Source organism: Pseudophryne corroboree, chromosome 6 (genome assembly GCF_028390025.1).
Source record: "Pseudophryne corroboree isolate aPseCor3 chromosome 6, aPseCor3.hap2, whole genome shotgun sequence".
Lineage (NCBI taxonomy): Eukaryota > Metazoa > Chordata > Amphibia > Anura > Myobatrachidae > Pseudophryne > Pseudophryne corroboree.
The window spans coordinates 837,751,852-837,776,194 of NC_086449.1; the positions used below are offsets into that span (position 1 = coordinate 837,751,852).

The 24,343-nt window shown below is 46.1% G+C and overlaps 1 protein-coding gene across 1 annotated transcript in view; it reads right to left on the reverse strand.

The window, feature by feature from the left end:
- Positions 1-24,343, reverse strand: part of LOC134933875 (solute carrier organic anion transporter family member 1A2-like) — a 133,429-nt gene that overhangs the window by 46,148 nt on the left and 62,938 nt on the right. The window contains 1 exon segment of the mRNA XM_063929414.1: positions 13,048-13,212. Within this exon segment, the coding sequence (XP_063785484.1) occupies positions 13,048-13,212 (165 nt within the window).

Consider the following 24,343-nt stretch of genomic DNA (forward strand, 5'->3'; position numbering starts at 1 on the left):
GCAATCAAATCTGCCTTGGAAGAATGGAGATATCTTCTAGAAGGGGCTAAACATGTGTTTACCATCTACACGGATCACAAGAATTTACTGTACATCAAATCCGCACAATGTTTGAATCCTCGCCAGGCGAGATGGGCACTTTTCTTTTCCCGATTCTCGTTCATTATCAAGTACCGTGCCGGGACTCTCAATATTAAAGCAGATGCGCTTTCCCGTTCACAGGTTCCCACAGACGAGGATGAACCTCCGGAGCGGGGTTTAATTCTGAATCCAGTTTCTGTCTCTGCTGCTTTAACTACTCCAGCTCCTCCTCCTGGAAGAATGTCCGTACCAGCTAGATTCCGCCCAGGAATACTACGGTGGGTCCATAACTCCAAGTTTTCCGGTCATCCCGGCGCTCAGAAGATGTACAAGTTTCTGCAAAGGTCTTACTGGTGGAACACCATGAGGAAGGATGTACAAGATTGCGTTAATTCATGTCCCCAATGTACACAACATAAATCTCCTCGTCTGCCTCCTGCAGGGTTACTTCGTCCTCTGCCTATCCCTGTGAGACCCTGGACTCACATTTCCATGGACTTCATCACTGACTTGCCCTGTTCCAAGGGTTGCAACACCGTTTGGGTTATCGTTGACCGTTTTTCGAAGATGGCACACTTTGTGCCCTTGACTGGTCTTCCGACAGCACCGAAACTGGCTCTATTGTTTATCCGAGAACATTTTCGTTTGCATGGGTTGCCACAAGAGATTGTTTCTGACCGTGGAGTACAGTTCACCGCCAGGTTTTGGAAAGCCCTTTGTTCAACTCTACACATTAAACTTAAGTTTTCGTCGGCTTATCATCCCCAAACAAATGGACAAACGGAACGAGTCAATCAAGATCTAGAGACTTTTCTTCGGTTGTATCTCTCTCCTTCACAGGACAACTGGGTGGAGTTGTTGCCTTGGGCGGAGTTTGCCCATAACCATTTGTTTCATTCTTCCACTGGGGAATCACCATTTTTCGTCAACTACGGGTTCCATCCCCGTGTTCCGGAATTTCCAAGCCTTCCGATAATAGAGGTTCCTGCTGTAGCGTCCACTCTACGACACTTTGGACAAATTTGGAGAAAGGTTCATGCTAATCTTAAGCAGGTTTCTGTTCGGTACAAGTTCTTTGCAGATAAGAAACGGCAAGCCGCACCTCAATATAAAGTTGGGGACAGGGTATGGCTGTCCACACGGAATCTCCGGTTGAAGGTGCCCACCATGAAATTCGCTCCAAGGTTCATCGGTCCTTACCCTGTGCTACAAGTCTTAAATCCTGTGGTCTGTAAACTGGGTTTGCCTGCCCATCTTCGCATACCTAACGCCTTCCATGTTTCTCTACTCCGTCCCCTCATACTGAATCGATTCCACTCAGCACTCCCAAGGCCAACGTCCGTAGTGGCAGAAGCTGGAGCGGAGTTTGAAATCAAAGCTATTCTGGACTCTCGTTATCTTCATAAAAAATTACAGTACTTGGTGGACTGGAAGGGTTATGGACCTGAGGAGAGAAGTTGGATTGGGGCTACTGAAGTAACGGCTCCTCGTCTGATTCGGATCTTCCACTCCAGACATCCGACTAAGCCCGGGAAGTGTCCAGGGGCCACTCCTGGAGGAGGGGGTACTGTCACGAACCTCGGGCAGCGGCGACCGCGCTTGTCCCTGCGGGTGGCCTGGTCTGCCCGGCGCCTCTCTTCCCCTGTCAGTCTCCGGCTTCAGCGGCGGGTCGGCGCTGCTCTCCGGCGGCTTCCCGGAAGCAAGGGCGCCGCCATCACAAGCAAGGGCAAGGAGGCGGAGCAGGTCTGACGTCACCTGCCTGCTCCGCCAATCAGGCTAGGGCGGGGAATTTAAAATCAGATACCAGGCAGAGATCCGATGCCTGAGTATCTTCGTTTCTCCTGTGGAAGCTATGATCCAGAGCTCCCTCGTCCCTGCAAGCATCCTGTGCTTCCAAGCATCCTGTCCCTGCAAGCATCCTGTGCTTCCAAGCATCCTGTCCCTGCAAGCATCCTGTGCCTACAAGCAACCTGTGCTTCCAAGCATCTTGTGCCTACAAGCACCTCCGTGCCTCCAGTTACCTCCGTGTCTCCAAGCACCTCGTGCCTCCAAGCACCTCCGTGCCTCCAAGCACCTCCGTGCCTCCAAGCACCTCGTGCCTCCAAGCACCTCGTGCCTCCAAGCACCTCCGCGCCTCAAGCACCTCCGTGCCTCCAGTTACCTCCGTGCCTCCAGTTACCTCCGTGCCTCCAGTTACCTCCGTGCCTCCAAGCACCTCCGTGCCTCCAAGCACCTCGTGCCTCCAAGCACCTCGTGCCTCCAAGCACCTCCGCGCCTCAAGCACCTCCGTGCCTCCAGTTACCTCCGTGCCTCCAGTTACCTCCGTGCCTCCAGTTACCTCCGTGCCTCCAAGCACCTCCGTGCCTCCAAGCACCTCGTGCCTCCAAGCACCCCGTGCCTCCAAGCACCTCCGCGCCTCAAAGCACCTCCGTGCCTCCAGTTACCTCCGTGTCTCCAAGCACCTCGTGCCTCCAAGCACCTCGTCCCTCCAAACACCTCGGTGTCTCCAAACACCTCCGTGCCTCCAAGCACCTCCGTGCCTCCAAACACCTCCGTGCCTCCAAGGGTCTCCCAGCACTCCCTGTACTCCCAGTACCTCAGTGCCTTCAATACCACAGTGTCTCCAATATCTCAGTACCCCAGCCTTCATTATTTCTACAAGTCTTGTCTTACAGGAGACCTACAAGAATTCCTCTGGGCCTCCCGCCTGCCGTCTTAGTTCTGCATGAGGAAGACCTACATCCGGCCATCTCTACTACGACCCAGTGGCGGTTCCTCTTCCCGGTCATCGGAAGAAGCCCCGAGTCCACAACACTCCCAAACCAGGTCAGTGATACCTACGATGCTACTTATTAATAAAGAACTTCCCCTTGCCTTATATGGGGTTATGGGAGTTGCTCACCCCTCCCGTCCTCGTCGTTCCTCTAGACGGGTTGGTTGATTCTGCTATACCGCCTCCCAGAAGGCGTCGTGTAATATCAGTCTCTTCACACTCAGCTAACCTCCTCCGTCTCCGCCGTGACGGACCGCTCTCCCCGTCTGCAGAGTTAGGAAGCCGAAGTCGGATCAAGTCTGTCAGGATCACCCGAGACTCCAAGGTAAGTAATCTGTTTTCTTTCACCGTCCGCCGGCTAATTACACTCTCCGTATGCCACCGCAGCGTAGCTCTGCTCCTCACTGTCTCTCCCCTCAGACTCCTCAACCGTCCACACCGCTCTTGCTTTTTAAAACTCCGTCTCAGTGTCCCGGATCAGTCCCGCTCTCCCCACGCGCTGACTCCTATCTTTTTAGTGGTGCCCCGAGCACCCCCGTAATCCGGCTAGTTCTCAAGTCCGGGGCCACGAGCCCATAAACTTACTGGGCGATCAACCACTTCGCTCAAACCACCTGCCCTCCGTGAGGGTGATATATATTTTTTTTTTATAATTCTTTGCACTCTATGAGGGCATTATAAAAGTATATATATATTTTTTACAAAAATCCTTTTAACAATCTTTACTACTAAGTGGACATTCTACTGAGGAAAACCCCCTAAACTTTGCATCATGGTTAATATACCTATTGAACAAATATACCTATATATTTTATTACATATTATATGACTGTACTGATGCAGGGTATTACATACATCCCGGCTTTAACTATGCGTGTCCTCACGCATCACCTACTTATGTAAGTAATTTTCGCAAAAATATAACAAGTCGGCTAAAAGATTACACACTAGAAGGAATATATATATACATAAGAATATTTAACATCTGTATCTAGACGGGAGTATGCCTTGAGTACTCCTTGTTGACCTTCTTAGTAAAGAAGTGATTTCTGGATTAGGTTCATTGCCTACTGTTTCATAAGGCAATATTACCCTAGAATCATGTATATTACCACTTTCTTTCTCAATACCATGGGATAAAATTTCTTCAGTTGCCAGATTTGATCCTGGAAAAATAGGGACCAATGCTGGCCAGAACATTCCCATCGCATCCGGTAAAGAGTCGTTGAGTAAGGGTTCACTACATGGACTCACCCTCGTTGCCTCTTCACTTCCAGCGCTTTTCTTTAGACTATTGGGAGTTTTGTATTTTTTTAACTGATTGCGATGTACTACTAAGGAGTAATGTCCATCCTCTTTAGCTATCCGATAGACAGCTACCTCAGGCCGTGGAATCTCTGTTATTTGGTAAGGTATCATTTCCCAATAGCTATCCAACTTGCTATGTCGATGGTTGTTCTTCTTTAAAACCCAATCACCTATATTCAGAGATTCAGCCAAAGCCTTCCCGTTGTAGCGTTCAGCCTGTTGTTTTCGCACTTGATCCATTCTTTGATTAACAATAGTCTGTGCGGTTTTTAAACGTCTCTGATGCTCTATAACCCAATCCGTATGGGGAATTATTTCTTGTGCAATTTCCTGAGGCACGTCTAATCTCACATCTGCAGGTAATTTGCCCTCCCGCCCGAATAGCAGGTAAAATGGAGTATATCCCGTGGAGCTGTGTTCTGTATTATTGTATAGAAATGTGATCTCTGGTAGCAACGTTGGCCACTCCTGACGTTCCACTGCGGGAATTGCTCTTAACATACCGATCAATGATTGATTCATCCTTTCACATAGCCCATTACATTGGGGGTGATATGCCGTAGTTCTTAACTTCTTGCATCCGTATAACGTACATAACTCTTTAAACAAGCGTGACTCAAAAGCGGGCCCTTGATCAGTCAGTATGTTTTCCGGATATCCGTACGGATGAACGAAAGCTCTCCAGAGTAGTTCGGCAGTAGTTTTTGCAGAAAGATCACGCACTGGAAGAGCTACAGCAAATTTCGAATAATGATCTATCATGGTCAGAGCATACTGGTATCCAGTTCGGCTAGGCTCTAGTTTGATGTGATCCAAGGACACCAGTTCCAATGGATGGCCAGTCATTATAGGATGAAGAGGGGCTTTCTGATTATCTTGAGCTGGCTTACGAAGGCCACAATTCAGACAATTGGCGCACCAGTTGGCTATATCCTCTCGCATCCCAATCCAAAAGAATCTTTTCCGTAGTTGAGCCTCCAATTTTTGGGCTCCGAAATGTCCTGAGTGATCATGATATGCTTGAAGTAAAAGGTCTTTTTCCTGATGGGGTAATACAATCTGTGTGACGGGGCGATGTGTTCTCGGATTGATCCCGCCACGAATAAGAAGTCCTCTTTGTATCCTTAAACGATCTCGTTGACGCCACAGTTTTAATAATTCTGGTTCAATCAGTTGTCGTTCTTGTTTATTTAACATTCTTCCTGAAAGTAACAGAGTTTTCAACTTGGTTAAGATTGAGCTGTCCTGCTGTATTTGACGCCATTTCTCTTCAAGTTCTCTTTCTGTTACACTCAAGGTATCTTGTTCTTGTGTTGACTGTGTACTGACAGTTATAAACCATTGCTGAACAAGTAAATCATGGAATTTTGGCATTTCAACATCTTCCCACTCATCCTCTTCCTCAACTCTTTCAGTTGGACCGGATAGACGTGATAATGCATCAGCATTACTATTATTCTTTCCACTCCTATATTTGACAGTGAAGTGGTAATTAGCTAGCCGGGAGCACCATCGCTGTTCCATGGCCCCTAAATGAGCTGTTGACAAATGAGAGAGGGGATTGTTGTCGGTAAAAGCGATGAATGGAGTGGCAGCTAGATAGTTCTTAAATTTTTCCGTAACAGCCCACACTAGTGCCAACAATTCCAATTTGAAAGCACTATAATTTGCATCGTTTCTCTCTGTTTTTCTCAAGCTCCGACTCGCATAAGCTATCACTCGTTCTTTTCCTTGTTGGGTTTGCGACAGGACAGCTCCTAACCCATGATAACTAGCATCAGTATAAAGTTGAAAGGGTTGGCTGTAATCAGGATAAGCCAATATAGGTGTTTGAGTTAGTAGTAACTTTAATTGGTCAAAAGCAGCTTGTTGAGCAGTGGTCCATACTATACGAGTATTCTGATGTTGCTGGATCCTAGGGGTTCCACGGAGCAGTTGATGTAATGGGGCCGCGATGTGAGCGAATCTCTTCACGAATCTCCTATAATATCCTACGAACCCTAAAAATTTCCTCACTTCTTTCAAAGTGGTCGGTACAGGCCAATTTTTTACTGCATCAATTTTTTCTGGATCGGGGGTTACTCCTTCAGCACTTACAATGTGCCCCAAATATTGTACACTGCGTTTCAGGAGATGGCATTTTGAGGGCTTGACTTTTAGACCATATTCAGCTAAGCGTTGGAAGACTTCGTGTAGATGCTCGAGGTGTTCTTGATATGTTCCTGAGAAAATTATGATATCATCTAAATATAAAAGCACCATATCAAAGTTTTTGTATCCAAGGCAGTGCTCCATAACTCTTTGGAACGTGCCGGGTGCATTACAAAGTCCGAACGGCATTCTTTCAAACTCATAAAGTCCCATAGGGGTGGTGAACGCTGTCTTCTCCCGGTCACCAGGTGCCATTTTAATTTGCCAGTAGCCACTGGTTAAGTCCAAGGTGGAAAAATAAGTGGCTGATTGTAATGCTGTCAGGGACTCCTCAATTCTTGGTAACGGGTACGCGTCCTTGTGCGTTATTTGGTTACGTTTTCTGTAATCCACACAGAAACGTAAGTTTCCGTCTTTTTTTTTTACTAACACTATTGGAGCTGCCCATGGGCTATGACTTTCTCTTATCACTCCCGAATTGCTCATTTCTTCTAACATTTGTTTCACTGGCTGATACAATGCCGGAGCCAAAGGTCTGTATCTTTCCTTAATAGGTGGTGCATTTCCTGTCGGGATATAATGCTGAACCTGGGCCACTAACCCGAAATCAGCCGAAGTTTTACTGAAAGTGGCAGAGTTTTCTTGTACAACTTTCAAGACTCCTTGCTTGAGCTCTTCCGCAGTGTCTTCTTCTCCTATCTGTATTTCTTTCCACCAAGGATTTATATCCTCCTTGTCCTCACCCTCTGTTGAATCCACACTTATCTGCGTGGGCATAGAAATCCCATCGACAATATCCTGAAAAGTCACCCACAACAGCTTAGCCAGGGTTTGATTTCGAAATAATTTAACTGGATAGTCGTGAGGATTAAGAATACGTAGAGGTACTCGTCCCCCTTTTACGGTAACCAGAGATTTCGCTACTATAATGTCATCACGATGAGCCACATTATAAGGTTCTACAATTGCATCATAATCATTTCCCTGAGGTCCACATCGAGCCTTTCCCCACACAATAGTTTCTGTGTTGGGTTGCAGAGTCACTGGTCTTCGGTCTGCTATCTTTACTTTTCCTACTTCTCCAGAAGCATTAATAAACTGTTGTTGTATTTGCAGGGTTCTGATGATTTTATGTAATGCTTGTTGAAAGATTGGCGGTGTATTTAATAATTCCTGTCGTAATGCAACGATTAATTCTTCAGGGCAATGCTGTAGCACATTCATTCCTACAATTATAGAGGGAACGGTTGGATCATCCACGTTAGTAATAATACATCCCTGTTTCGGGAGGAGGGCTTGTCCGATTTTAAAGTCCAATTCACCATATCCCTGGCATGATATACTTAGTCCATTGCTGGCAAAAAGTCTGAGCCAAGTTGGCGGAGGCGGTAGAATTCCAGTTTCTCCCCAATATTGCTGAAAGATTTTCATTTGTATAGTAGTTACTTGAGAACCTGTGTCTAGCATAACTTGTACTGGTATTTCATTAATTTGGATGGTAACTATAGGACATTGTCCGACATACTGCGGGCACCATTCTTCTGGTGTGGGACCTACTGTGTTGTTTCCCCCCGAGGGTTGGTCTCCGGCCTCGGGGTACTGGCGTTTAAAGGTTCTTCTTGTCTGCAAACTCGTTCAACATGTCCACTGACATTACATCTCCTACAAATAGGGCGTCCCTGCGAATCAAAACGGTCAGTGGGCCTACGACCTCTTCCTGATGACGATTCCCACCACTCATTCCTAGGTCTCCTTTGATCTGTACGCCAATTTGTTTCCGTCCTTTCAGGTAAGGCGCGTTTACTGAGCTTTTGTAATTCTCGATTCATGGCTGCCATTCCTATCGCAAGCTCCTCCATTTGTCCTTTTAATAATTGTACAGAATCAGGATTAGGAACCTGGGCACTCTGATGAGCAGTTTTTTTCAATTCCATCCTATTTTCCGTGATTTCTTGGTATCCTGGCATCTCAGGAAAAGAAACTTCTTTTGGCTGGCTTGAACCAACCAGTTTAATGGCTGCCTCCTTAAAATCTAAAAATGAGGCCTCTTTTTTTTGTAACCTCAATAGTTTCAGCTGAGATTTACTATTCTCACAGCTAGTTCCATCAATAAATTGATTTACCAGGACTTCATCCACCACTCTCACTTCGGCCTCATCTATCTCTTTAACATCCCTCAATGTTTCTTGTAGACTTAATGCAAAGTCTCTTAATGACTCTCCTGGCCGTTGTTTCCTAGAATAAAATCGTGACTTAAGTTCCGATAATGTACTAGTGTCAAAAGTGGTTGCTAATCTCTGGAACACCTGTTCTACCGTTTGCCGCTCTTCCAAGGGCCAAGATAATACTTCTCTCAATGCCGATTCTTTCAGCTGACCAATTAAGATTTCTACTTGTTGTTGATTACCTAAGGGATACAGTCTAAACATTGATTGCATCTTAGTTTTGAACTGAATAAATGTATTAGAATCCTTTTGACTTGCCTCTCCCGAATATGTGGGCAACCATGGCGCCCCAAAATAATATGGCATAGTAATCGGATTTACGCTAGCCATGGCTGGTTGTGGATTCACACCATCTGTATTTGTTTGAGAGCTCTGTGAACTTGTTGCTTGTTCTTCCGTCGACATGTTTTCTCGGTACTCGTATCCTGTTCGGTGGACGCCAATTTTGTACACCTTTCTTTATTAATTCGTTGTTATTGTTATCCCCACCGTAATATGACTTTTATAATGATAATACCTTCTTTCCTGTCCTCTTGATCTTCACAGAGAGAGAGAATTGTTTGAAGTATATTGTAGTGACACAATTTACCTTCCTTTTTAAATGTTCAGGATAACAAATGTGCTAGATAATAATTATTAATGGTAACATCAAAACTTATGCTACTACCAGTAACGCTGTATTATAATATCAATTCACAGTCCACTTGAGTGAATAAGTATAAGATTTTATTATACTGCAACCGACGATCTCAGTTGATTCCGGCTAATAAAACGGAAAAGTTAATATTAATGGTAACAGTCTTACTCATATGAAATAACTATTATATGCATATAACTATTACTATTCACTATTACTGACACAATGTTGGATTTAGTAACAATTTATCTTATTAATTGGTTACTTTAAACACAAAGTACTTACTCAGGTACTAAAAACTTCTATAATTAACATAACCTGCGCAGGGATTTATGGCCATCACGTTGGTGCACATGAAGTCTCTATTTTCTTTATTTACTACCTCCTAGATGTAATTCTGACAATAAATTCTCTTTCTCACTTAATCCTGGCTGAATCAATCCAAATGTATGGTAGACTCGGTTAGCTGAAATTTGTCCTGAATTACTGCATATCTATCTTTGTTCCCACTTGTTAAGTATTAACTTTGTTAACGTATACTGTGTTAAAACTTCAGAAATGTGTAGAGAATACTGATGGAAATTTCTTCTTTCTTATTTATTTAGTTGAATTTAGAGAAGAAAACTTGCTGCTCATAAATCAAAATGACAGAATAACAGCTGATATTACTGCCAATACTTGTGTCTATGCTGTGGCTGAGGTAAGTCTATATCTGACTGAGATTAATTGTTCTGGTCATAGTTAACTCATTTCTGTATATTAATGAATTAAAGTATTCTTTTTCTGTAGGTTGGTAAGTATTGTAGTAAGTAATCTTCCTCAGGAATCAATGAAATGCAGTGAAATGAGATCTGATATTATATCCCCTTCAGTGTGAGGCTCATCTATCTTGTCTCTAGGGGAGTATGACTGAATATTCTCCTCAGTGAAAAGCCCTACGATGCTACTTATTAATAAAGAACTTCCCCTTGCCTTATATGGGGTTATGGGAGTTGCTCACCCCTCCCGTCCTCGTCGTTCCTCTAGACGGGTTGGTTGATTCTGCTATACCGCCTCCCAGAAGGCGTCGTGTAATATCAGTCTCTTCACACTCAGCTAACCTCCTCCGTCTCCGCCGTGACGGACCGCTCTCCCCGTCTGCAGAGTTAGGAAGCCGAAGTCGGATCAAGTCTGTCAGGATCACCCGAGACTCCAAGGTAAGTAATCTGTTTTCTTTCACCGTCCGCCGGCTAATTACACTCTCCGTATGCCACCGCAGCGTAGCTCTGCTCCTCACTGTCTCTCCCCTCAGACTCCTCAACCGTCCACACCGCTCTTGCTTTTTAAAACTCCGTCTCAGTGTCCCGGATCAGTCCCGCTCTCCCCACGCGCTGACTCCTATCTTTTTAGTGGTGCCCCGAGCACCCCCGTAATCCGGCTAGTTCTCAAGTCCGGGGCCACGAGCCCATAAACTTACTGGGCGATCAACCACTTCGCTCAAACCACCTGCCCTCCGTGAGGGTGATATATATTTTTTTTTTATAATTCTTTGCACTCTATGAGGGCATTATAAAAGTATATATATATTTTTTACAAAAATCCTTTTAACAATCTTTACTACTAAGTGGACATTCTACTGAGGAAAACCCCCTAAACTTTGCATCATGGTTAATATACCTATTGAACAAATATACCTATATATTTTATTACATATTATATGACTGTACTGATGCAGGGTATTACACTATGGAGCGGCTATGTTCCATATATCAATGGTGAGAATCGCTACCTTGTATCCTATGATGGGATCCACAAGGTTACTAGATGTCAACTTTGTGGTTTCCATCATAGGATACATTGTAGCGGTTGCTGCCATTGTAGTCTATGGAGCAGAGTCACTCCATAGGCTTCAATGGGGAAGCGGTAATTCACAGCCTGACCACACACAGCTGTTGCTATGGTAGTGGCCGCTGATTGGCTCCTCGATCCGTTGGTTCAGGTGATTCAGTTTGTTAATTTTTAATCCATTAGATGCCTACATGGACCAAAGAGGACCTGATATACATCAAGAATAGGTGAGTATAGCATTTTTTTCTACAGGTATAGTGGATACTACTGAAGAAGAGGACCAGAATGGTTACAGGCTAAGTATGGTCGAGATAGACTGAGTAAGGAACACCCAAAGGTGCAACATAACCTCTTCCATGGTAAGAGGAACGAATGTGTGGCAGGTGCCAATGGCGCAACCCTCCTGTGCTGCCTATGTAGATTATTTCAGGTCTCCCCTTGACCTCAAAAGGTATATTGTGCAGGGTGTGGTAATCTACAACTGGCACTGGAGATATCTTAAAAAATTTAATTATTAACAAAGACAGAACAACAAATTCACAGATATAACACAGAGTATAAAAATCGAGAATAAAATTGATAGACTGGATGTGTTCTAAACCATGTAAAATTGCCACAGTCTGGTAGATAGTGTGGTTTGAAATCATCAACAATGGGTCTTATTCGTCCCATTGGAGCAAAAATGGTACAGGGCTTACCCAGTGGAGAAACTTGGATCCAAAGGTGGTAAAGGCAAAGTGCAGTCCGGATTGTGTACCTTGCTAGGCTCCAATGCTTTACCCAGGAAAGTCAGACACTGCATCTGGAAGTCCTTGGGATCACAATGACCGCCCACGCATTTAGAGCCGCATTGGGCTCTTTTTCAAGGTATAGTGACTGACAATGAGCTAGTTTAAAAGGAGACACGCTATGCAGTCTATCAATTTTATTCTATATTTTTATACTCTGTGTGGTGTCTGTGAATTTGTTGTTTTGTTTTTATCAATAAATACATTTTTAAGATATCTCCAGCGGCAGTTGTAGATTACCACACCCGGCACAATCTCCCATGGTAAGAAAGCAAAGTCTTGTCTGATATTAGATGATCGATTCCGCCTCACACACCATGAGAGAGACATTTGGATGCAGAAAGGCATTGGCCAAACACAAGAAGCACCAAGATCTTATACTATATACACAGAGTGGAGGTAAGAAGAAATTGGGTAACTTTACTGTAACCACCATGAAAACAACATGACTGAGGACTATCCTTCATCTGACATGTATGACAATCCTGTAAACAATGGACAAACAGTGTCTAACAATAGGTCCTACATGAGTGAGGAAACATAGGCTGTGTAGGAGAGACCCTCCTGAGAAACTCGCAGACCATGAGAGACATATTGAAACACGTTAGATGATGTTCTTAACATATTACATTGTTGTGCTGTAGCAGGGAGAGGAGGGGACGGCGATGACCTCAGTTTCCCAAAATGTAGGCGTGCTGCCTCCATTTTGTGGGAGCGCAGATGCCAGGGTTTCCTACTTCCAATGGAGAGCTTGTGGCCTTGGCGACACAGCTGTGGTGGCTGGTCTTTCCAGCTTCATGGGTCATGCAGCTGGCTGATGGTGTTGCAGATGATCCTCAGGCACAGCACTGGATTATCTACGCATGGAGGAGGCATCTCCGAATACCAGACGCTCCCTGCAGCATTACCATATAATTCTGTACACATCTGAATCACCCCCCAGTGTGTGCATATTGTGTAATGGTGGAATAAAGAAGTCCTGCAGTTGTTACCCATGCTTCAGTGTTCTTATAAACAGATAAACAAGCAAAACAGTGACGAGAGGTTGGACCTTTACAGAGCGCAGAGCAGAGATTCTTTCAGTTGGATGGGCACTGAGTGGACATCCCTGAGCTACTGTCCACTCAACTCCTCCTACAGGTTCTGGCAGTGCACCCTCCCACCCCTAGGTGTCGCTGTTGTAATGTGACCAGGTATGTGGAATATTTCTGATATCTGGAGATGGATATTTCTGGTCACTCATCTCAAGCAACGTACCTATTAAAAAGATGGCTTCCGATGCTGATATGCCGTATTGCTGCTCCAAAAATTTGGGAGTGAATGAGAAGAAACCCACAAACGCACTGAACTGGAGGAACGTTACCAGCAGAAACAACATATAGACCTTATTCCTCAGGAGACCATTTAGGAGTATCAGGAATTCTGCAACATGAAAGGAGACAGAGATTAGTGTCCATAATGTGTCCGTGTCCTTATACACATTGCGGGTTGTCATATATACAGCATTGTGGGGTCAGGTGTACTCAAATAAGGCCACAAGTATCACTGCTTATCGCGAGGATAAAAGAGATCCCGTCACCGCAGCTTAAAAATAAAATCTTGTGGAGGCGGCTGAGAAAAAACTGTGCCGGAACAGTGTCACCAAGGCAGCTGATTAGTCTCTGCTGGTTCCTGTACAGAGGGTCTAGCCTCTCACCTCTGGCCCACCACTGACCCCTAACCTCGGCCCACCTCTGACCACTCACCTCTGGCCTTTCAATTGCACATGAAAAGACAATAGTTAAAAAAAAAGTTAATAAATATATATAAAAAGAAAAATATTTAAACAGTCACACAGCACAGTTATACACACAGTACTGTCACACACACGGTCACACAGCAGTTACACACACAGTACTGTCACACAGCAGTTACACACACAGTACTGTCACACAGCAGTTACACACACAGTACTGTCACACAGCAGTTACACACACAGTACTGTCACACAGCAGTTACACACACAGTACTGTCACACAGCAGTTACACACACAGTACTGTCACACAGCAGTTACACACACAGTACTGTCACACAGCAGTTACACACACAGTACTGTCACACAGCAGTTACACACACAGTACTGTCACACAGCAGTTACACACACACTACTGTCACACAGCACTGTTACGCACAGCACAGTCACACACACTACTGTCACACTGCACTGTTACACACACTGTCACACAGCACTGTTACACACACTGTCACACAGCAGTTACACACACTACTGTCACACAGCACTGTTACACTACTGTCACACAGCACTGTTACACACAGCAAAGTCACACACATTACTGTCACACAGCACTGTTACCCACACTACTGTCACACAGCACTGTTACACACAGCACAGTGACACACACTACTGTCACACAACACTGTTACACAGCAGTTACACACACAGTACTGTCACACATCACTGTTACACTACTGTCACACAGCACTGTTACACACACTGTCACACAGCAGTTACACACACTACTGTCACACAGCACTGTTACACTACTGTCACACAGCACTGTTACACACAGCACAGTCACACACATTACTGTCACACAGCACTGTTACCCACACTACTGTCACACAGCACTGTTACACACAGCACAGTCACACACACTACTGTCACTCACACAGCACTGTTACACACTACTGTCACACAGCACTGTTACACACAGCACAGTCACACACACTACTGTCACTCACACAGCACAGTCACACACACTACTGTCACACAGCACTGTTACACACACTACTGTCACACAGCACTATTACACACACTGTCACACAGCAGTTACACACACAGTACTGTCACACAGCACTGTTACACTACTGTCACACAGCACTGTTACACACACTGTCACACAGCAGTTACACACACTGTCACACAGCAGTTACACACACTACTGTCACACAGCACTGTTACACTACTGTCACGCAGAACTGTTACACACACTGTCACACAGCAGTTACACACACTACTGTCACACAGCACTGTTACACACAGCACAGTCACACACACTACTGTCACACAGTACTGTTACACACACTACTGTCACACAGCAGTTACACACACTACTGTCACACAGCACAGTCACAAACAGTAATGTCACACAACACAGTAACACATAGTACTGTTACACACAGCACAGTCACACACAGTAGTGTCACAGAGCACAGTCACACACACTACTGTCACACAGCACAGTCACACACAGCACAGTTACACATAGTACTGTCACACACAGCACAGTCACACACAGCAGTCACCAGGGCCGTTTCTACCAATTTGGCTCCCAGTGCGAGATTTAAAAATGCGCCCCCCCCCCCCCCCCCCATTCACATAAGAAAAAATGCGCCCCCCCCCCCCCCATATATATAAAGAGGAAAAATATCCCGGCAATGGGGCGTGACCTTGTTAAAATGGGCGTGGCTTTGTTAAGATAGGTGTGGCCTCATCTGATCTCATCATCACGGCCACCACACGATAAAAAAAAAAAAGTCCTCATTTTACACATTACAGCAGGCACGCGACCCCATTTTACACAGCACGGCAGGCAAGTGACCCCATTTTACACAGCACGGCAGGCAAGTGACCCCATTTTACACAGCACGGCAGGCAAGTGTCCCCATTTTACACAGCACGGCAGGCAAGTGTCCCCATTTTACACAGCACGGTAGGCAAGTGTCCCCATTTTACACAGCACGGTAGGCAATTGTCCCCATTTTACACATTGTGGCAGGCACGTGCCCCCATTTTACACATTGCGGCAGGAAAGTGTCCCCATTTTACACATTGCGGCAAGCACGTGCCCCCATTTTACACAGTACGGCAGGCAAGTGTTCACATTTTACACATTGCGGCAGGAAAGTGTCCCCATTTTATACATTGCGGCAGACAGGTGTCCCCATTTTACACAGCACGGTAGGCAAGTGTCCCCATTTTACACATTCCGGCAGACAGGTGTCCCCATTTTACACATTCCGGCAGACAAGTGTCCCCATTTTACACATTCCGGCAGACAAGTGTCCCCATTTTACACAGTACGGCAGGTGGTGGTGGGGGGGAGGGAGAGAGAGAGAGGGAGAGGGGCTGACTTACATTTGAAGCGGTTCTTCCCGCTCTTCAGCCGCCTCTCCCTCGTCTGCGCAGCGCTGGCCATCTTGGCTCCCCCTTCTCCCTCCTCCCGAGTGCCCAGCTCAAGGGGCGGGGTTTTGCGGAATGACGCGATTGCGTCGTGACGTCACGACGCAAACGCGTCATTCCGCGAAATCCCGCACCCCGAGCTGGGCACTGGGGAGGGGGGTTTGAAAGTGCTCAGGAAGTGGCACGGCTCGCCCGCCGCAAGAAACGGCACTGACAGTCACACACAGTACTGTCACACACCATAGTCACACAGCACAGTCACACACACTACTGTCACACAGCACTGTTACACACAGCACAGTCACACACACAGCACATTCACACTAGTGATGAGCGGGTTCGGATCCTCGGGATCCGAACCTGCCCGAACTTCACCTTTTTTTTCATGGGTCCGAGCAACTTGGATCCTCCCGCCTTGCTCGGTCAACCCGAGCGCGCCCGAACGTCATCATCCCGCGGTCGGATTCTCGCAAGAATTTTTCACTCGTGCATTGGAGATGATCGTGAGAGGACGTGGCTGGCGTCCTCTCAGTTTCTATGTTCAGTGGGCTGCAAATTGTGCTGCAAAATATCTGTGCTCAGTGTGCTGCAAATATCTGTGCTCAGTGTGCTGCAAGTGCAAATATCTACGTTCTCTGCCTGAAAAACGCTCCATATCTGACTGTGCTCAGTGTGCTAATTGCTTTATTGTGGGGACTGGGGACCAGCAGTATTATATAGTAGGAGGACAGTGCAGAGTTTTGCTGACCAGTGACCAGTGACCACCAGTATTATACGTTCTCTGCCTGAAAAACGCTCCATATCTGTGCTTCATGGTAGTATATAGTAGGAGGACAGTGCAGAATTTTGCTGAACACCAGTATAACTATTAGAGATGAGCGCCGGAAATTTTTCGGGTTTTGTGTTTTGGTTTTGGGTTCGGTTCCGCGGCCGTGTTTTGGGTTCGACCGCGTTTTGGCAAAACCTCACCGAATTTTTTTTGTCGGATTCGGGTGTGTTTTGGATTCGGGTGTTTTTTTCAAAAAACCCTAAAAAACAGCTTAAATCATAGAATTTGGGGGTAATTTTGATCCCAAAGTATTATTAACCTCAAAAAACATAATTTACACTCATTTTCAGCCTATTCTGAACACATCACACCTCACAATATTATTTTTAGTCCTAAAATTTGCACCGAGGTCGCTGTGTGAGTAAGATAAGCGACCCTAGTGGCCGACACAAACACCGGGCCCATCTAGGAGTGGCACTGCAGTGTCACGCAGGATGTCCCTTCCAAAAAACCCTCCCCAAACAGCACATGACGCAAAGAAAAAAAGAGGCGCAATGAGGTAGCTGTGTGAGTAAGATTAGCGACCCTAGTGGCCGACACAAACACCGGGCCCATCTAGGAGTGGCACTGCAGTGTCACGCAGGATGTCCCTTCCAAAAAACCCTCCCCAAACAGCACATGACGCAAAGAAAAAAAGAGGCGCAATGAGGTAGCTGACTGTGTGAGAAAGATAAGCGACCCTAGTGGCCGACACAAACACCGGGCCCATCTAGGAGTGGCACTGCAGTGTCACGCAGGATGTCCCTTCCAAAAAACCCTCCCCAAACAGCACATGACGCAAAGAAAAAAAGAGGCGCAATGAGGTAGCTGACTGTGTGAGAAAGATAAGCGACCCTAGTGGCCGACACAAACACCGGGCCCATCTAGGAGTGGCACTGCAGTGTCACGCAGGATGTCCCTTCCAAAAAACCCTCCCCAAACAGCACATGACGCAAAGAAAAAAAGAGGCGCAATGAGGTAGCTGTGTGAGTAAGATTAGCGACCCTAGTGGCCGACACAAACACCGGGCCCATCTAGGAGTGGCACTGCAGTGTCACGCAGGATGTCCCTTCCAAAAAACCCTCCCCAAACAGCACATGACGCAAAGAAAAAAAGAGGCGCAATGAGGTAGCTGACTGTGTGAGAAAGATAAGCGACCCTAGTGGCCGACACAAACACCGGGCCCATCTAGGAGTGGCACTGCAGTGTCACGCAGGATGTCCCTTCCAAAAAACCCTCCCCAAACAGCACATGACGCAAAGAAAAAAAGAGGCGCAATGAGGTAGCTGTGTGAGAAAGATAAGCGACCCTAGTGGCCGACACAAACACCGGGCCCATCTAGGAGTGGCACTGCAGTGTCACGCAGGATGTCCCTTCCAAAAAACCCTCCCCAAACAGCACATGACGCAAAGAAAAATAAAAGAAAAAAGAGGTGCAAGATGGAATTGTCCTTGGGCCCTTCCCACCCACCCTTATGTTGTATAAACAAAACAGGACATGCACACTTTAACCAACCCATCATTTCAGTGACAGGGTCTGCCACACGACTGTGACTGAAATGACGGGTTGGTTTGGACCCCCACCAAAAAAGAAGCAATTAATCTCTCCTTGCACAAACTGGCTCTACAGAGGCAAGATGTCCACCTCATCATCATCCTCCGATATATCACCGTGTACATCCCCCTCCTCACAGATTATCAATTCGTCCCCACTGGAATCCACCATGTCAGCTCCCTGTGTACTTTGTGGAGGCAATTGCTGCTGGTCAATGTCTCCGCGGAGGAATTGATTATAATTCATTTTAATGAACATCATCTTCTCCACATTTTCTGGATGTAACCTCGTACGCCGATTGCTGACAAGGTGAGCGGCGGCACTAAACACTCTTTCGGAGTACACACTTGTGGGAGGGCAACTTAGGTAGAATAAAGCCAGTTTGTGCAAGGGCCTCCAAATTGCCTCTTTTTCCTGCCAGTATAAGTACGGACTGTGTGACGTGCCTACTTGGATGCGGTCACTCATATAATCCTCCACCATTCTATCAATGGTGATAGAATCATATGCAGTGACAGTAGACGACATGTCCGTAATGGTTGTCAGGTCCTTCAGTCCGGACCAGATGTCAGCATCAGCAGTCGCTCCAGACTGCCCTGCATCACCGCCAGCGGGTGGGCTCGGAATTCTGAGCCTTTTCCTCGCAGCCCCAGTTGCGGGAGAATGTGAAGGAGGAGATGTTGACAGGTCGCGTTCCGCTTGACTTGACAATTTTCTCACCAGCAGGTCTTTGAAACCCAGCAGACTTGTGTGCGCCGGAAAGAGAGATCCAAGGTAGGTTTTAAATCTAGGATCGAGCACGGTGGCCAAAATGTAGTGCTCTGATTTCAACAGATTGACCACCCGTGAATCCTTGTTAAGCGAATTAAGGGCTCCATCCACAAGTCCCACATGCCTAGCGGAATCGCTCTGTCTTAGCTCCTCCTTCAATGTCTCCAGCTTCTTCTGCAAAAGCCTGATGAGGGGAATGACCTGACTCAGGCTGGCAGTGTCTGAACTGACTTCACGTGTGGCAAGTTCAAAAGGTTGCAGAACCTTGCACAACGTTGAAATCATTCTCCACTGCGCTTGAGACAGGTGCATTCCACCTCCTATATCGTGGTCAGTTGTATAGGCTTGAATGGCCTTTTGCTGCTCCTCCAACCTCTGAAGCATATAGAGGGTTGAGTTCCACCTCGTTACCACCTCCTGCTTCAGATGATGGCAGGGCAGGTTCAGGCGTTTTTGGTGGTGCTCCAGTCTTCTGTACGTGCTGCCTGTACGCCGAAAGTGTCCCGCAATTTTTCTGGCCACCGACAGCATCTCTTGCACGCCCCTGTCGTTTTTTAAAAAATTCTGCACCACCAAATTCAAGGTATGTGCAAAACATGGGACGTGCTGGAATTTGCCCAGATGTAATGCACGCACAATATTGCTGGCGTTGTCCGATGCCACAAATCCACAGGAGAGTCCAATTGGGGTAAGCCATTCCGCGATGATCTTCCTCAGTTGCCGTAAGAGGTTTTCAGCTGTGTGCGTATTCTGGAAACCGGTGATACAAAGCGTAGCCTGCCTAGGAACGAGTTGGCGTTTGCGAGATGCTGCTACTGGTGCCGCCGCTGCTGTTCTTGCGGCGGGAGTCCATACATCTACCCAGTGGGCTGTCACAGTCATATAGTCCTGACCCTGCCCTGCTCCACTTGTCCACATGTCCGTGGTTAAGTGGACATTGGGTACAGCTGCATTTTTTAGGACACTGGTGACTCTTTTTCTGAGGTCTGTGTACATTTTCGGTATCGCAACCCTAGAGAAATGGAACCTAGATGGTATTTGGTACCGGGGACACAGTACCTCCAACAAGTCTTTAGTTGGCTCTGCAGTAATGATGGATACCGGAACCACGTTTCTCACCACCCAGGATGTCAAGGCCTCAGTTATCCGCTTTGCAGTAGGATGACTGCTGTGATATTTAATCTTCCTCGCAAATGACTGTTGGACAGTCAATTGCTTGGTGGAAGTAGTAAAAGTGGTCTTACGACTTCCTCTCTGGGATGACCATCGACTCCCAGCAGCAACAACAGCAGCGCCAGCAGCAGTAGGCGTTACACGCAAGGATGCATCGGAGGAATCCCAGGCAGGAGAGGAATCGTCAGAATTGCCAGTGACATGGCCTGCAGGACTATTGGCATTCCTGGGGAAGGAGGAAATTGACACTGAGGGAGTTGGTGGGGTGGTTTGCGTGAGCTTGGTTACAAGAGGAAGGGATTTACTGGTCAGTGGAGTGCTTCCGCTGTCACCCAAAGTTTTTGAACTTGTCACTGACTTATTATGAATGCGCTGCAGGTGACGTATAAGGGAGGATGTTCCGAGGTGGTTAACGTCCTTACCCCTACTTATTACAGCTTGACAAAGGGAACACACGGCTTGACACCTGTTGTCCGCATTTCTGGTGAAATACCTCCACACCGAAGAGCTGATTTTTTTGGTATTTTCACCTGGCATGTCAACGGCCATATTCCTCCCACGGACAACAGGTGTCTCCCCGGGTGCCTGACTTAAACAAACCACCTCACCATCAGAATCCTCCTTGTCAATTTCCTCCCCAGCGCCAGCAACACCCATATCCTCCTCATCCTGGTGGACTTCAACACTGACATCTTCAATCTCACTATCAGGAACTGGACTGCGGGTGCTCCTTCCAGCACTTGCAGGGGGCGTGCAAATGGTGGAAGGCGCATGCTCTTCACATCCAGTGTTGGGAAGGTCAGGCATCGCAACCGACACAATTGGACTCTCCTTGTGGATTTGGGATTTCGAAGAACGCACAGTTCTTTGCTGTGCTTTTGCCAGCTTGAGTCGTTTCATTTTTCTAGCGAGAGGCTGAGTGCTTCCATCCTCATGTGAAGCTGAACCACTAGCCATGAACATAGGCCAGGGCCTCAGCCGTTCCTTGCCACTCCGTGTGGTAAATGGCATATTGGCAAGTTTACGCTTCTCCTCCGACAATTTTAGTTTAGGTTTTGGAGACCTTTTTTTTCTGATATTTGGTGTTTTGGATTTGACATGCTCTGTACTATGACATTGGGCATCGGCCTTGGCAGACGACGTTGCTGGCATTTCATCGTCTCGGCCATGACTAGTGGCAGCAGCTTCAGCACGAGGTGGAAGTGGATCTTGATCTTTCCCTAATTTTGGAACCTCAACTTTTTTGTTCTCCATATTTTATAGGCAGAACTAAAAGGCACCTCAGGTAAACAATGGAGATGGATGGATTGGATACTAGTATACAATTATGGACGGACTGCCACGGTTAGGTGGTATAAAAAAACCACGGTTAGGTGGTATATATTATAATAATAATACAATTATGGATGGACGGACTGCCTGCCGACTGCCGACACAGAGGTAGCCACAGCCGTGAACTACCGCACTGTACACTGGTTGATAAAGAGATAGTAGTATACTCGTAACAACTAGTATGACACTATGACGACGGTATAAAGAAAGAAAAAAAAATACCACGGTTAGGTGGTATATATTATAATAATAATAATACAATTATGGATGGACGGACTGCCTGCCGACTGCCGACACAGAGGTAGCCACAGCCGTGAACTACCGCACTGTACACTGGTTGATAAAGAGATAGTAGTATACTCGTAACAACTAGTATGACACTATGACGACGGTATAAAGAATGAAAAAAAAACCACGGTTAGGTGGTATATATTATAATAATAATACAATTATGGATGGACGGACTGCCTGCCGACTGCCGACACAGAGGTAGCCACAGCCGTGAACTACCGCACTGTACACTGGTTGATAAAGAGATAGTAGTATACTCGTAACAACTAGTATGACACTATGACGACGGTATAAAGAATGAAAAAAAAACCACGGTTAGGTGGTATATATTATAATAATAATACAATTATGGATGGACGGACTGCCTGCCGACTGCCGACACAGAGGTAGCCACAGCCGTGAACTACCGCACTGTACACTGGTTGATAAAGAGATAGTAGTATACTCGTAACAACTAGTATGACACTATGACGGTATAAAGAATGAAAAAAAAACCACGGTTAGGTGGTATATATTATAATAATAATACAATTATGGATGGACGGACTGCCTGCCGACTGCCGACACAGAGGTAGCCACAGCCGTGAACTACCGCACTGTACACTGGTTGATAAAGAGATAGTAGTATACTCGTAACAACTAGTATGACACTATGACGACGGTATAAAGAAAGAAAAAAAAATACCACAGTTAGGTGGTATATATTATAATAATAATACAATTATGGATGGACGGACTGCCTGCCGACTGCCGACACAGAGGTAGCCACAGCCGTGAACTACCGCACTGTACACTGGTTGATAAAGAGATAGTAGTATACTCGTAACAACTAGTATGACACTATGACGACGGTATAAAGAATGAAAAAAAAACCACGGTTAGGTGGTATATATTATAATAATAATACAATTATGGATGGACGGACTGCCTGCCGACTGCCGACACAGAGGTAGCCACAGCCGTGAACTACCGCACTGTACACTGGTTGATAAAGAGATAGTAGTATACTCGTAACAACTAGTATGACACTATGACGACGGTATAAAGAATGAAAAAAAAACCACGGTTAGGTGGTATATATTATAATAATAATACAATTATGGATGGACGGACTGCCTGCCGACTGCCGACACAGAGGTAGCCACAGCCGTGAACTACCGCACTGTACACTGGTTGATAAAGAGATAGTAGTATACTCGTAACAACTAGTATGACACTATGGCGGTATAAAGAATGAAAAAAAAACCACGGTTAGGTGGTATATATTATAATAATAATACAATTATGGATGGACGGACTGCCTGCCGACTGCCGACACAGAGGTAGCCACAGCCGTGAACTACCGCACTGTACACTGGTTGATAAAGAGATAGTAGTATACTCGTAACAACTAGTATGACACTATGACGACGGTATAAAGAAAGAAAAAAAAATACCACGGTTAGGTGGTATATATTGTAATACAATTATGGATGGACGGACTGCCTGCCGAGTTCCGACTGCCGACACAGAGGTAGCCACAGCCGTGAACTACCGCACTGTACTGTGTCTGCTGCTAATATAGACTGGTTGATAAAGAGATAGTATACAATACATACAACAATATACTACTATACTGGTGGTCAGGCACTGGTCACCACTAGTCACACTGGCAGTGGCACTCCTGCAGCAAAAGTGTGCACTGTTTAATTTTAAATTAATATAATATTATGTACTCCTGGGGGCTCCTGCTATAACAACCTGCAGTGCTCCCCAGTCTCCCCCACAATTATTATAAGCTTTGCCTTTTATACATTGATGTGCAGCACACTGGGCTGAGCTGAGTGCACACAGACTGAGTCACACTGTGTGACTGGCTGCTGCTGTGTATCGTTTTTTTTCAGGCAGAGAACGGATATAGCAGAGAACGGATATATTATATTAAAATAAATAAAAGTTAACTAACAACAACTGCACTGGTCACTGTGGTAAACTCTGTCTGACTCTGCACAATCTCTCTCTCTCTTCTAATCTAATTTCTAATGGAGAGGACGCCAGCCACGTCCTCTCCCTATCAATCTCAATGCACGTGTGAAAATGGCGGCGACGCGCGGCTCCTTATATAGAATCCGAGTCTCGCGAGAATCCGACAGCGTCATGATGACGTTCGGGCGCGCTCGGGTTAACCGAGCAAGGCGGGAGGATCCGAGTCTGCTCGGACCCGTGAAAAAAACATGAAGTTCGTGCGGGTTCGGTTTCAGAGAAACCGAACCCGCTCATCTCTAATAACTATATATATAGCAGTACGGTACAGTAGTCCACTGCTCTACCTACCTCTGTGTCGTCAAGTATACTATCCATCCATACCTGTGGTGCATTTCAGTTTTGCACAGTTTGCTGACCACCAGTATATACTATATAGCAGTACGGTACAGAACTTGAAGGCCACTGCTCTACCTAC